General features: G+C 43.2%; 1 protein-coding gene across 12 annotated transcripts in view; it reads right to left on the bottom strand.

Moving 5' to 3' along the window:
• LOC125430742 (ABI family member 3 binding protein) overlaps positions 1–15,261 on the bottom strand; it is a 199,323-nt gene that overhangs the window by 76,335 nt on the left and 107,727 nt on the right. For 9 of the 12 annotated variants that reach the window (XM_048492918.1, XM_048492922.1, XM_048492916.1 and 6 more), the window contains 6 exons: positions 6,954–7,028; positions 6,397–6,471; positions 5,639–5,713; positions 4,304–4,375; positions 3,025–3,099; positions 1,683–1,757 (listed from right to left, as the gene is read on the bottom strand). The exons of 1 other annotated variant lie outside the window; for it this stretch is intronic. In XM_048492918.1, the coding sequence (XP_048348875.1) occupies positions 1,683–1,757; positions 3,025–3,099; positions 4,304–4,375; positions 5,639–5,713; positions 6,397–6,471; positions 6,954–7,028 (447 nt within the window). The remainder of the gene's footprint in view (positions 1–1,682; positions 1,758–3,024; positions 3,100–4,303; positions 4,376–5,638; positions 5,714–6,396; positions 6,472–6,953; positions 7,029–15,261) is intronic. 2 more of the 12 variants (XM_048492915.1, XM_048492925.1) reach the window with 2 other exon arrangements.

The raw sequence follows: 15,261 nt of genomic DNA on the forward strand, positions 1-15,261 counted from the left end.
ACTTTCAAGGTGGCTCCAGGAGGCTCTCCTGGCAATAGCATCCAGTCTTGCTGAACTTTGCTTCTGGGGACAGTGGGAGGGGTGGGTTGAGAGAGTTCTGAGAGAACTTAGCTACCAGGCTTCATGTGCAAGAGCGGGGAATTGACCCAAGGCACTGCAGAGCAGAGAATCTGGGCAAATTTCTTGGGGTGCCTGTCAGAGGCACATTTTTAAAGCTAGTGGCACCAAATTTTCAGGGTCTCAATCAGAGACTGTCATGATGATACTACCTGAGTATGGTGAAGCTTGGTTCAGGGGGTCCAAAGTTATGGACCCTCAAAGGGATTAGCCCCCATCTCCTGTTAGCTCGCATTGGAAACAATGGGGGATGGGGCACCCACTTTGGGGGTCCATAACTTTGGACCCCCTGAACCAAACTTCACCAAATTTGGGGGACATCATAAGGAGCATCTCTGGATGATACCCTGAAATTGTGGTGCCGCTAGCTTTAAGTATGCACCGCTCTGCAGGCTGCAATGCAAAAAAATACCAAAAAAAAGGCCCGAATGCCTTGCCGTTCATATTCAGGCAGGACATATTTGGCTGATTTTGGCCCAAATATGCCTGAATATGCCCAGATTCAGGCCGAATCCAGGATCTGGTGTACCCAAATCTCCAAGTCTAGTATTTAGTTGAATAAAATAAAAAAAGTATTTGGGAATGAGTCTTCTAAATTTAGTTTGAGGTATGACAGTCCTTGAGCTGAGTTTGGCACATGCAAAAATGTCCTCTGATACCTGTTCCTTCCTCTCTTATATCGGAAAAGCTATGAATCTTTTACACAATGTCCAGTTTGGCAGAGGTTTCCAAGGCATACCCTGCCTTCACATTGGAAAGGATACTTGCTGATTTCTTGATGCTGGGAATTGGGAAGGGGCTGCCAGTCTGTGATCAATTTTTGAAAAGGGGAGAGAGGAGATGTTATAGCTATGAGGGAGTCAGAGCTTGGCCAGGGAAGGTCTGGCTTCCCTGGATGAAGAAGCTGGCACTGCCACTTTTATGTTTCAACTTCTAAAAACTTGGGAAAGCTGAACTATTTATTTGAGGTTTGACCAAATTGACACATGAAAAATGTTAAGAAAAGGAAATGGATACTATATAAGTCTGTTTAGTTTTATAGAAATTATTGTGAATTGGGTTAGTATGAAAATTAAAATGGCTACAGTTATTGTTTAAATCAGAAATATTTGCAAGGAATGATAAAAATTGAAAAATGCATCTGAAATTTATTTTATCCCCAGTTTCTGTTGGTATTTCAAATACTTCCAAAATTTAATCCACACTATTATTTATTGCTAGTTGTGATTAGCCAGAATTCTAACATGAAATGCAAGCCATATTTAAATAATGACAAATTACTGTCAAATTACCTCACAAAATATTATAATTCAGCTCATAAAATGAAAAACATGAGTACTGATTGTGGTATCTCATTGGACTATTATAAATCATGTTTTTAATCACAGAAGTTGGTTTATCAAATGTTACTTGTGATTATGTATAATTTATATAATGTGTTTTTAGATTACATAAGAAAACAGTAAACAACATATGCTCTGCTTTTATGAATGTCTGTCCAAATCAGTCAGAAAGAACCCTGATCCATGCCATGGAACAAAGTAGTTATAGGAAAGTACAATTACCCGGTACAGTCTTTGGCTCTTCTAGATGGGGAAGGATTTGGGGTTTGGAAACAGTGATTTTTGTTTTACTGAGAGCTGAAAGGAATAAAAATAAAAATACCATTTGTAAGTATCTGGGAAAACATTAGCTGGTATGGAAAACATACAAATCTATTGGGACTTGCAGCTATGGAAGCATTTCTAACACAAATAGGAATTTTAAAAAAGCACTTTTGTGTATATCTAGTCCTAGAATGGTATAAGTATCTCAAATGGTCAACCTACAAGATTTGCAAAATAAGCCGGATGTTTTCTGTTGAGGGCCACATAGCAGTTTTGGCTGAGGTATGTAAGAGAAAATGGCATAAGGGAAGTATCACATACGTGCACGTGTGTACACACACACAGAGAGATGTCACATCAGGAATCTGATTTGTGAGCCACCATCACCTGGACCTTTTAAAAAGGAGTTCCAATCAAGAAATTTCTACCACCTCATCTAAAGGAGCAGCAGTGGCATAATGGTTAAGAGCAGGGGTACTCTAATCTGGAGGAACCGGGTTTGATTCTCCGCTCTGCTGCCTGAGCTGTGGAGGCTTATCTGGGGAATTCAGATTAGCCTGTACATTCCATCACATTCCAGCTGGGTGACCTTGGGATAGTCCCAGTTCTTCTGAGCTTTCTCAGCCCCACCTATCTCACAAGGTGTTTGTTGTGAGGGAGGAAGGGTAAGGAGTTTGTAAGCCCCTTTGAGTCCCCTGTAGGAGAGAAAGGGGGGATATAAATCCAATTCTTCTTCTAATTTGGGTCTGAAAAAGATTGTGAGAGCATACAACCATTTCCAAAGAAAAAAAAAAGAAAGGATGTATGGTGGTTAATCGTTTTGCAGCTGCACCTGAAATCAATTCCAAACCATGAGACACTGCCACCTTAAAAGCAAGTACAGTAAAACTGATTCCTGTATCTTGATGTTGATTTTCCTTTTAGTGCCAGGCAGCAGTACAGATGTTAGCTCCTCCCTTTGTTTTGTAGCTGACTCACAAGAACTCCAGTTCCAGGCCAGTTGGGAGACAAACTCTACTACCCAAACATCACAGATTGGTGATCTTTGGAATTACTGGCATGTATCCAAGCACCTTGTGGAGCAGCACTGTCCCAATTTCTCCATCTCTCTGCAGTCCAGTCAACCACCACTCTTATGGACAGCATAAAAGCAAGTTGCAGCATGCAAACTGAAGGGATGGGGATTGCTGTCCCCCTTCAAAAGACAGAAGCATACGGTTGACTTCATGTCAATAAATAAACAAATATTAACTACTACGATGTCCTCCTATGGGTTCATGATAACCTAATTCATCATTACCCTGTGTTGTTCTTGGTAATTCAGGGTTTTTATAAATTTTAGGTGTGGTGCTCTCCCATTGAGGCTCTTTTTCTGCTGACAAAAAAGAGAAAACAATAAGTCTTCTGGGAAATAGATGTTTCTACATAGAAGTTTATTAACCTGATAGGTATTTTCACTACTAAGGATCACTACATGCTCACAAATAGAAATAATATAAAGACTTGTGTCTGGGAGTGGGGGTAGTCCCCACCCCCTCCCTGGACTTGCGCCCCTGCCTGCGGCCGGCGGGCGCATCCCCCGCGATGCGGGGCGCCGTGATGGGAGGGGAGACCCGTTGCTGCGCCAGCGAGGGTCGCTGCACCAGCAAGGGACGGGAGCGACTCCCTGCCTCCTCGCCAAGCCACCACAGAACAAAGGCACAGATTGTGAAGGCCCCAGCCGGGCGGGGAGAGAGACGCTACCGAGGGTGGCCAGGCCGAGACTGAGGGCTTGGCAGGCCATGCTGAGGGCCTGGTATTGGGGCTGAGGTCTTGAGGAGAGAAGCGGGGAGGAAGCACGGAGGTGTGGGGGCGGGGTTTTCAACCTGGCAGTTTGAAGCAGAGGGGATAAAAGGGGGAAAACACGGGAAGCAAGGGGAGAGGGAGGACGAGAAGAAGGGAAGGAGGGAGTGTGTGCATGTGTGTGAGGGAGAAGAGAAGGATGTAGAGGGACAAGGAGGACGACGGTGGGGAAGTCCAAGGGGAGGAGAGGAGAGGGCAACAGGGAGGAAGGTCTTGGAGAGGAAGGGAGGCGGTGGTTGGTCAGAGGGGGCAGGAACTGAGAGGGAAGGAGAAGCCAGCAGTCCAGAGGCTGGCAGGGGGGCTACCCTACTCTCCCTCCCTAACTTTCTGCAAACCCTGGGCCAGCTGTGGGCAGCTGATGCAAGCTGTGGCTAAAGCGGCTGTCCCACTTAGTCCACTCCCCGGAGAATGGGAGTGAGGCTGGAAGTTCCAGCATCCGGGCAAGGGAAGGTGGGTTGGCAACAGCGGTCCCAATGGGGACCCCGCCCCGGGCGCAGTACAACTGGTTTCTTTCAGATTACCAGCATGTTTATGTTACTACAGCTGTTTTCACTGAAAGCATTATTTGTATATTGGTGGTAAAATAGACAAATTTAAAATCACAACTAGGCAAGTAGACAAAGGTTTTGTATCTTCTTAGAGAGAACCAACATAGCCTTTAAATACAGGCTATGTTAACAAAATGTGTGAATTACAAAATAATAATAGTAATAAACCTGGGTATGAAATGTAATTACCAGGTTTAGTTTCTGGAATTTTGTGTTGAGCAGGTTTAGTTGTAGAAGGAACAAATTTTGTTTCTGGCAGAGCTGAAAGACACAGGCGGTATTATAGATTTTTGCTTCTTACAGTCTTTTTTTTTCTTCCTAGGAACAGAATCATATTAGCTAAAGTGGACATGTAACAAGAAATGCTGCAAAGTGTAAATCAATAGTAAAAATAAATCTTCAAACTATCAGACAACAAAAACATGTTCACCAACTTTTTGCCAAGAACTCCCCAAATGTTTTTAGAAAAGTTACTATTCTCAGACCAAGAACTTCTCCTTTCAATGTTATGATTCATCTAATGTACAGAGTTGCTGTAAAGATTACCAGTATTACAGATGGGACGTGCTGTCAACACTTGGAAGGCAAGGCAAGGGTACCCAATATGGAACTCATGTGTACTATTGTGCCCACCAACATCTTTCCTAATACCATCCAAGTGCTTTTAGAAAGTAGGTGGGTCAAGTTGAGCTTAGTTAGGAGGACTTCTGATTGGCTATTGGAGATCTGATTAGCATGGCAAATTAAAAAAAAACACAATCCTCTTTGGCAACAGTTGCTGCCGCAACAGAAAGATCTTCACTGTGTAATTGAAAAGCTGTTTTATGCCAGAATTTTTTAAAAAACAATGTATTGTTTATTTTAAAAGGCATTCTATGATGCACATCTTTTGTTTGAAATATTAAGGAGTTACTATTAGAGCCATGCATAATCTAACTTCCTGACATTTTGCGGGGTTTTTTTCCAGCTCCTGCGACAACCATTTTGTAGTTGTACCCACCACCTCCTTTTAGAATTCCAAAGGTACCTGCAGGCATAAAAAGGTTAAGGACCCCTGTTCAAAGTGGTATATATAGGTTTTGTTGTTATCATCATCATTAAACAGATATTGAATGTGTTGTTCCTATCATGTCAGAATTGAAGTGCAGTGAACAAAACTTATTGTAGCACTGAAAATATATCTTAATTGATTGCACCCAATGGCCATTTTTCTTTTTCTTTTGTTTTGAGGGGAATGTCTGTGAAGCTACGGCAACACGATCAGAGAAGCTGCAATATGTGCATATTTGTGTCACTGTAGCTTTGCATACATACCTTTCAAAAAGTGGTGGGATTCAAATAATGTAACAACTGGTTGTTTACAAGCACCATTTTAACAACCGGTTCTGCCGAAATGATGAAGATTTCAAGAATTCACCAAACATCTTGAATACAAAGTGAAGGTTTTTTTCTTTTTGTCAAAATTAAATAGATCTTTAAGGGTGGGTCTTCTGCAAGCTATATTTTCCAGGAAATTTATGTTACCTGGAGTAGTTTTTAACCGTTCAGTAATCCGAGAAGTTTTAGGGATATTCTGCTCCAATGGTGGTGGTTTAGAAGCTAGAAAAATAAAACAGTTCAAAACTGAATGGAAGAAGACAGCTATAACTAACTGCATGTCACCAATCTGAGACTGTAAAACAAACATCTGAAATATTTCTTAGTTATTCAAAAAACTTTTAAAGTAAAGAAACTGTGAATAAAAAAGTCTTGAAACGCAAGGTAAGAAGGTCTATAATACCAAACTCATGCAGACAGGCCAATGTTCACTATTTTTCATGAACGAAGTTGAGATCAGCACCCTATCCTTTTGACAAAAGATGACAAAAGGAAATAACACACACAAACATGTCCCATCACAACTATCGCATGTCCAAATAATGGTGTTCCTTTTTCATGAGAAATCAAGTTTCAGAAAACAATCTATTATAATTCTGAAAGTAAAACAGCGAGAAATGAATAGTGTTATTAAAAGCAGTATTCCACACATATTTCCTTCCTGTTCATAATCAATATCAATAGAATAAATATATAATTTCATATGTTTGCAATATAGATTAAATATTTGCATTTTATTATCAAACTCATGCTCAGTAATGAAATAAGCTTAATTTTTGCTGCTTTTGAAAAACATAAACAGAGATGTTACTCAGGTTCATCATATCAACAATCATCATTTCACAGCAAGATATGATATAGATTTGAAAATTCTATATGCAATAATAAATTGAATAGTTGGTTACCAGGTTTCACAAGCAATCCTTCTGGAGTGGCAGAAGGTTTCCACTTAAAAGGAGTAAGTGGTGTTTCAGATGGCACTGAAAAGAGCATCAAGGTTTTATTTACATCCTATTAAAATCAAAATTATTTTAAAACAAACAGTACATGCAACAATCATTCCACGATGAAGAAAAAGTTCAAAAATGAACAGGAAATTTAACTGATGAAAATGTAGTGATCAGATCATTTTGTGTTAATGTGGAACAAATTTTAGAGCTCCAAAGACAGTAGTGATCTCCACAAATAAAGTTTTGTAACATGATGGATAAGAAAATGATGGGGAAATCCATGCAAGTCTTATTACTGAAAAAAAAGTAACTATGAACCATATTCCTATATGGAAAAATAAGAATGTAAACACTTTTGGTAGTGCAAAAATGTAAGAAGTTAGGAGGTATGATAAAAGTCAGTACTGAAAGATGGTAATTATATTCTGGAAGAAATGAATTCACACAGAATGGAAATGTTTCTGATGAAATATAAATGTAATATGACCATTCACAGTGAAAAACAACATTACCCAGTGTTGCCCTTGGCCAGTCAAGCTTAGCTGTTTTAGGTGTTAGAGATTCCAGAATAGGTTCATTTGTGACTGCTGGAAGAAATGTTGACAAGTATAAGAAAAAAAACCTACCCAGAAAAAATGTTTTTGCAAGAACAAAACTATTTTTCCTGTAAGAAAAAAAAACCCTAAACCATTCCCTGAGTCTTAACCATTGTTTTTAATTTTACCAGTTTAGTAGGTGCTATAGATGAGGTAATCTGTTTAAATCACAGTCCATTAAGGATTTCCTTCGTCAAAGCATGTTGATTTGAATAAATGATGGGTGGTCGTGATTTAGTTCCTTCCTGCCTGCACTGTGATAATTTTGGATTAAATCTTGTTAACTGAATCACTGCCAAATATAGGAGTTTAGTTTTTCTAACTTTGCTAAAGTTAAGTCATTCAGTTAAGGTGGCACAGAACAAGAAAGAATGTAATATAGAACATTCTAGGCCTCACTCACATCTGGGATCACATCCTGCCCGAGTTACTAGCTCCAGATTGGGAAAATTGTGGAGATTGGGGGTGGATCTTGAGGAGAGCAGGGCATGAAGAAGGGAGAGACCTCAGAGGGGCATAATGCTATAGAGTTCTCCTGCTGCAGCAGCCATTTTCTCCCGGGGAACTTATCTCTACAGTCTGGAGATCAGTGGAGAGGCAGCTAAAGGGGAAAAAACCCAGGCACTTGGAAGCCCTCCAAAGGGCTTAACTCAGTTATGCCATCCTTTGAGGTGGCACAAGTCTGAAGCCCTGGTTGCAGTGTTCCTGTCCCAAAAGCCTATGTGGAAGGCTATTAAAGTTGGCTCTTCCCCAAGAATGCCCCAGCCACCCCTCCTCCATACTGGCGTCTAACTGGACACCAGTGGTATGCCACAGCAGTGCCCACTTCCAGGTTTCGCTGCCACAGGGCTGTGAAACACTTGGCCATTGATGCCTTTGCCCAGTCTGCTGGCAGAGATGTTCTGACAGAAAGGGCAAACACATCAGTATAACCTAGGCCGTTTCTGCACGGCCACGGTGGGGGTTGGGTCGGCGTACATGATGCCGACCCAACCAGAAACTACCGAGAAGATGGCGCCGTGCTGCACCATCGCCCGATCGACGTACCTTCCCTGCGACCATGCGGCGTGTTGCCGAGGCCAGGGGACACGCCCCCCCACCCTGCGCGACCACTCCGTCGCGGGGCAGAGAACATGTCCTCGGCCTACGGCAATGCGCTGGGACGGTCTGGGAGGACCGAGCTAAGTTGAATAGAGGAAGGGGGGGAGGGATGGTGCTTATTCCAAGAAGCCCCGCTGCCGTTCGCACGGCAGTGGTTGGAAGCCGCTGTTTCCCAACAACCTCGCTCGGGGAGCTTCATGTTGAAATCTATATATATAAAAAGCTAACCGTGTATGTGTTGGTGACAGGGTACCTCAGTAACTGCAGGGCCAATTCCTCTGAAAATTCCCAGCCACTATAGTCAGTCAGGCGAGAGTGTTTTCAGATGTTCACATACCTGAAATTTCATACCTAGACCAGGTAAAAACGCCTTTTTCCTGGCCCTCCCTGGTGAAGGACATGCCTGTGTATAACTGTCACTTTTAGAATGTTCGTGCTGCTTAGAATGTTCACTCAGACGGCCAGATATGAGCAGTGAAAACAGTACATAGGCAGTCACTGGAGTGGAAGTGAAATACATACACACACATACACATGAGGGAGAGGGAAGGAAGGGAGAAGAAGAAGAAGAAGAAGAAGAAGAAGAGGAGGAGGAGGAAGAGGAGGAAGAGGAGTTTGGATTTATATCCCCCTTTCTCTCCTGCAGGAGATTCAAAGGGGCTTACAATCTCCTTGCCCTTCCCCCCTCACAACAAACACCCTGTGAGGTAGGTGGGGCTGAGAGAGCTCCGAGAAGCTGAGACTAGCCCAAGGTCCTTGGCCCAGCTGGCATTTTTGGGAGTGTACAGGCTAAACTGGAATTCCCAGATAAGCCTCCACACGAAAGCTCAGAGAAGCTGGGCAGAATGGAGAATCAAACCTGGTTCCTCAAGATTAGATACATTTTGACTTAACCTCCACTGCCACTGAGGAGGAGGGGTGGCATCAGAGATGGGATCCAACTGGATTTCTCACTGGAGTTTGAGGAAGTGGGTTTGGGACTAATTATTTGTGTGGTGTGCCGAGAGAGGGGTTACTAATTGAGTGATTTTGCCACGTGATTTTGCCTTAGTTATGCCCCTCCTCTCAGAAGTAGCACATGAGAACTTGAAGCAGTGATCTAGCTTAGAGAGGTGCACGGTGTGGCAGTGGCAGCCTGTGCCATGCCAAAATGCATTCGGGTTCCCACATCCTGGGGGGGACCCGGCACAGCGGCTCAGTGTCACTTGCCACAGCCCTGCCAGTAATGCCCCATACCCTGGGAATCAGCTGGTCATGCCCCCGTCGTGCCCCGCCCAGCCCCATTAGGCTCTCACATGCAGTTTGAATCCCATCACCACTTAGGAATCTGTTTACACCTAAAATTTTTGGATCCCACCACCACTGGAGTGGCATGCAAGGGAAGAGAGGGAGGGAGAGGAAAGGGATGGAGGGGGGAGGCATGCAAGGGAAGCGGAGAGAGGGAGGGTGAGGGGTGGCATGCAAGGGAGGGGAGGCAGGGGGGCCCAACATCTTGATAAGACCCACCCACCTCTAGCGGAGGGAAAGGGAAGGGAGGAGAGGAGGGAGGGGTGGCATGCAAAGGGAAGAGAAGTGAGGGAGGGAAAGAGAGTGAGGGTGGCATGCAAAGGAGGGAGGCAGGGGCCTAGCATCTTGATGCCAGTCCACACCACCTAAGCTGGCTGGAGAGAGGAAAGGGAAGGGAGGGATGGGGAGGGTTGCATGCTAAAGGGAAAGAGAAGTGAGGAGGGAAGAGAGTGAAGGGGAGTGACATGCAAGGGGCATGGGAGGGAGGGGCTAGGCACCTAGATTCCCTGAATGCTGCAGTTACAGTTAAAAGAAAACTAGAGCCGCATTACTCAGGAGTAAAGCTCAGTTACAGCCACCATGACATACTTTGAATGGACCATCGCGTCAGCGCCCTCAGAGGAGGTTTTCCTCAGAAGCGACACCCATTACGCACCAGACCAAACTTACTCCCCAGGTAAAGGATCATGACCAGACAAGCCTAGATGTAGTGGGAGAAGTGCCTTTCCATCCCATAAAAAAGGAATGTGGGCACACACATCACTGACATCACACAGTATCAGGCTGCGTGTTTGCATGAGCATGTACTGCTGGCCTCTGCAATTGATTTGCTGCTACTGTTCCTTTCCCATTTCACCACAATAAGCCACAGCAACGCGTGGCCGGGCCACGCTAGTTAAGATTAAAAGAATGCTGAGGCATATGTGATTATCGAGACCACAATTTTTATGACTTCTGACTCAATAGTGTATTTACTGATAACTAAACATGGTTTACATGTAGAAGATATACCTTATTATCTTTCATTCTTCTATTATAACTTTGGATAAATCATCTAGTAATTAATAATGAGATAAATTATGTTTTCCTTTTTCAAGCGCTTTATTTCCCCAGAGCTGATGTACAGATGCACATTGAAAGACTTTTAGCTTTTTACTGTATCAGTTCATTGTGGTCCATTTTTGGATGGACTGATGTGTTTTCTACCTCAAATACTGCAAGCCAAATTCAGTAGTTTTGCTAATTCTTAATTATTAAAAATAACATTGAAGCCACCTACATAGGTTGACATACTTTTACAAGTTCATAAGTCATCTCTGTATTACATTTCATGCAGATGCTTGTGCAGTTGGCTCAATGGATTTATTATACCCAGTGCTTTGTACAGAATACATCAGCATATATTGGACTATATAGCTGCTAAACAAAACTAAACAAAAAGCTCTTGTATTTTAAAGCTAAAACAATCCAAGAAGGGTAATACCAGGAAGCAGAATTCTAATCCAATACATGAATATTTACCAATGCTATACATACATCTACTTTGCTCAGAGAAAAACTAAAATCTTTGATTATCTAAGGAAACCTTGTAACTTAAGCAGAGTGTAACCACTGCTCACTAGGTAATATTTTTTTCAAATATATTATTGTTTACAAGGCACATACAATTAACTATTGCTACTCATGCCATAGTACAGGAGGACCTAAACAAAGGAGGTTCCTATAGCGAATGTGATCATAAATCCCTCTTCTTTCTCCTTGTCTTCTGTACTATGGTTTGCATAGCAATAATTATTATGGCTAGGTTAATCTGACAGTGATTTCCCAGGATCAGGAGGATAGTACAGATATGATTAAGATGTGGGCTGATTTAATAGCATCAGTGACCTAGTACTAACAAACAACTAGTGGTAAAGGAAAACCTATTTTGTGTCATACAAGTGGGCTCATATGACTGAATGTTCATTTGGACAAGATCATCTCTCATTTTTTATGTAGGCATTATCCCCCATGCCTACATCAGCGGAAATAGAATAAAATAAAAAATAGAAATAAAATAAAACCTATTGAATATGAATGAATAGGAGTGCCAACTCCAAGTTGGGAAATTCCTGGAAATGTGGGGGTGCTGCCTGAGGATGGCAGAGTTTGGGAAGGGGAGGGAGGTCAGCAGTGATGTAATTCCACAGAATCCACCTTCTAGTGTCATAGAGCCAAGTGGGATAGATGAAGTCCATTTATGCACTTGTGGTCTGCTTCACAGCAAATGTTTATTCCCTTCGGGAATAGCACATGCTTTAGCCTCTCTAGAACTCACCTGACTCTTGTCAGGATTTCCAAAACCTGGTAAAGCATGACTTTCACCCCAGTTTTGTAGGGCAAGTGAAAGGAATCAGTATATGTTATGCTTCCCTTGCTCTTCCCAGCTTTCCCTGCTCACTCAACAGCAGTTCCTCTGGCAGAGATAGAACAAGGAAGTGGGGGGCAGGCAAAAAGGCAGATCCATCCAGCTGGGGGGTGATTCACAGCTGAAGACATCCCTGCCAACAGCAAACCGTGTAAAACCTCTGTGAAGCACACAGCCGCATAGGAAGCAGTAAGTGCACAAAATCTCGAAGTTTGCACAGTCTTGTGCAAACTGAGCTTCTAGAATGAGAAGCAAACAAGCAAATAAATAAATAAATAAATGAGGGAAAAAATCTCACTATCTAAATCAGCTTGAATATTACCTCTGTACTTGTACTTTACAATCAATATAGGCAGAAAAGGGGACATGGAAAGTTCACAATCGGAATAAGGAGGAGGATGGCTTGTAGGTAGGGCATTCCCCAGAGAGGCTTTAAAAAGAAAAGAACAGATGGGAAGAAGCAATAGGAACTGCTCTGCAAGCGCTGAAACAAGAGGGCAATTTTACTTTCATCCTCCTCACAGCCCAGCCCCCCTCCCACCCACATGGCTAATCAACTTTCCAGGGGTCACAAGGGACTTCTGGTGGGAAGAGAATGCAGGAAAAATCCATGACCTCCAGTATCTTTGGCTGATGGATTGCTGGATACAACCCAATTGATGAGATACTTATCAAATTCTCACTTCCTTAAAATGATATGTGTTGGTGAAAGTCTTAATTTAAAACGTTTTTCAGTAATAATATATTTCAGTAATAATAATGTATGGATGTAACTTCATGTTTTTCATGTGTGTAATTTAAAATCACCAAGCTCAAGGTGACTGTAAATAAATAAGTCCTTTTTATTATTAGGAGGGCAGGTTTTGAAGAAATTGCAATCACCTAAATTAAACTGGATGGAATGTTTAAATAAAAAATAAATAGAACATTGTCCGCAGGGACCAGACAATGGAGATATAGAAAATCAGAACCATACTTAGCGCTGGAGCTGTACAATACATGTGTTCCACATGTGTCCTGGAACAGATGAATAAATAGGAATTTGTTTGTGCTCCATAAAGAAAGGAAAAGGAACACATTTTGACAAGAGATTTCAAGATAAAAATATAATCCAATTCTGAATTTTGTAGCTCAATAAGCAACTCTGAGGGCTTTCCACCACCTTCACTGCTGTCATCGCTCTCCGGGAAATGTAGCTAGCGCGGGGTCCAGCGGCGCTTTCCACTTGCAAGGGCGGCAACCACACAGCCGCCCTGACGCTGCCGCTCTTGCACCACCTCAGTGCGCGTCATTCCTGGCGCTGAAGAAATGGCACCTTTTTTAACACAGATGAGCCCGGCGCTTGAGAGCGCTCAAGGCCCGGCCGGAATTAAGTGGGGAACCCCGAGGCAGCACCAGGAATGAGTCTTGGCTGAGAAGTGCGCGAGAGCAGCGCGCAGCAGGTGAGTGGGGAAAGCCCCTACATTATCAAAATTTGATGAACCTCACTAACTTCAGGAGGAACTAGCTTTAGGTGTAAAAACATTTGTTTCAAAATTTGCTTTTAGAAGCATCCTAGTATATTCTTCAGCAAGACATGCTCTGTGGCTGTATGGACATATACTGAGATTCTCTCCGTTTACAGGGAAAAATGAGATATTTCTGCATGATGCAAGGTTATATCCATAAATCATCAGGGTTAGGCTTGGGGGCACTTCTCTTTGGTGGACAAATTGCCATTGATTAGGCTTTCCTCCAAATTCCTGTAACAAACTGGAATGCAAGCAAAATCATACAACACTTTTTGCAAAAGGGCACTTTCACACCTGCAGAACAATGCACTTTCAATCCACTTTCAATGCACTTTGCAGCTGGATTTTACTGTGCAAAATAGCAAAAACCACTTGCAAACAGTTGTGAAAGTGGATTGAAAGTGCATTATTCTGCATGTGCAAAAGTGCCCAAAGTCTACTTTTTGATGTTGTATCATTACACAGCCAGAAAGTTCTTTCCTTCTTAAAATAGACATGATACCTTCCACTTTCCCAATAGCAGTCTGGTGTCACTGGCTGGCACTTGCCAAGCTAAGTTGCTCCTGTAGGATTCTGCTACATTGTTTGGCTCAGCCAACAGCAGCATGGGAGAAGGGAATTAGCAAGCCTATGCCAGTCACAGTCATCATCACTGGCCCACTCTGAGCAAAGTAGACTCAACATTGCTGCCAGTGATCTAGAGCTCAACTTGGCTTGCTAGTGGAAGCTTATTTGCACCAGATTCCATATAATCAATCTGGATTTTATGATGAATGTTGATCGACCCACTATATTTTTGTGTGAAAGGACAAAAGACCATACCTACAAAAGATTCACAAGAGCAGTGCTTGATATTCCTTTTTTAAATTAGATCCACAGTACAAGGGGCGGCAGTAACTAAGGTGATCATTTTTTCTGAAATGAGCCACTTTTCGCCTGAAGACTCATTCAAAGTAGTTCACAGTCAAGCCACAACAGTACAATCAATCAGCGACAACAAATAATCAACAAAACCTTTGAATAACTGAGTTTCAGGAAATGGCATGGGAGGAATCCGCTAAACCTCTGTGTCACTACTCTGATCAAATGCAGATTTAAAGTAAATATAAAAACATCAGGGAATCACCTCTTAAATTACCTGTATTTTATGGTCTTTGACCCTTACAACAACATATCTGCATCTGACCCAAAACAAAATACAAGTATAAGCCCTTCTAACATTATGGCTGTTTCCGCACAGCCCATTAATGGTGCCCTGGGGACGGGATAAACGCCGTACCCAGGGAGCCATTCGACAGTTGCAGCAGCGCCGACCTGACTCCGCTCCCCCTCCCCCAGGGCAGCGTCAAGCTGCCCTGAAAAACAACCCTTTAAAGGGTTGTTTTTCCTTCATTGGCAACAGCGATGAAATTCCACGCATGCGCCTTGTGCAGAACAACAACCGCCCGGGAACCACGCCTGTTTCGCTTCCCCGTTCATTCTCAGCCGTGTCCCCGTCGTCGGCCTGCTGGCCGTCGAAGTTCGCCCATACTTTAGTCCTCCGACCCCTGGAGGTCGGAGGGCAGAATGGGCGGGCTTCGCGACGACCAGCAGGCCTAACACGGGGACATGGTGAGTGGGACGCGAAGAGGCGACTCGCGTGTGGAGCCGCCTGCCGTCTACCTGGCCTGTCTGCCTGAGGTGCCGCACGCGCATGCTTCCATCGCGAGCGGCCTCCGCCTCAAGGCGGCGAGAATTCCTGCCGGGCGTGGAGCGCGCCACCGACGTCCGATCGCAGAAACGGCCTATGATTCTAATTCCTGGGACTGGTGACAGCTCCTATGAATTATAAAGCAACTTTAGAAGGAAGCCTCAAAATAGCTGAAGAATTAGTTCACTATTACACACATTATACTAAAAAGATATACCATCCATGATT

Source organism: Sphaerodactylus townsendi, linkage group LG04, assembly GCF_021028975.2.
Source record: "Sphaerodactylus townsendi isolate TG3544 linkage group LG04, MPM_Stown_v2.3, whole genome shotgun sequence".
NCBI lineage: Eukaryota > Metazoa > Chordata > Lepidosauria > Squamata > Sphaerodactylidae > Sphaerodactylus > Sphaerodactylus townsendi.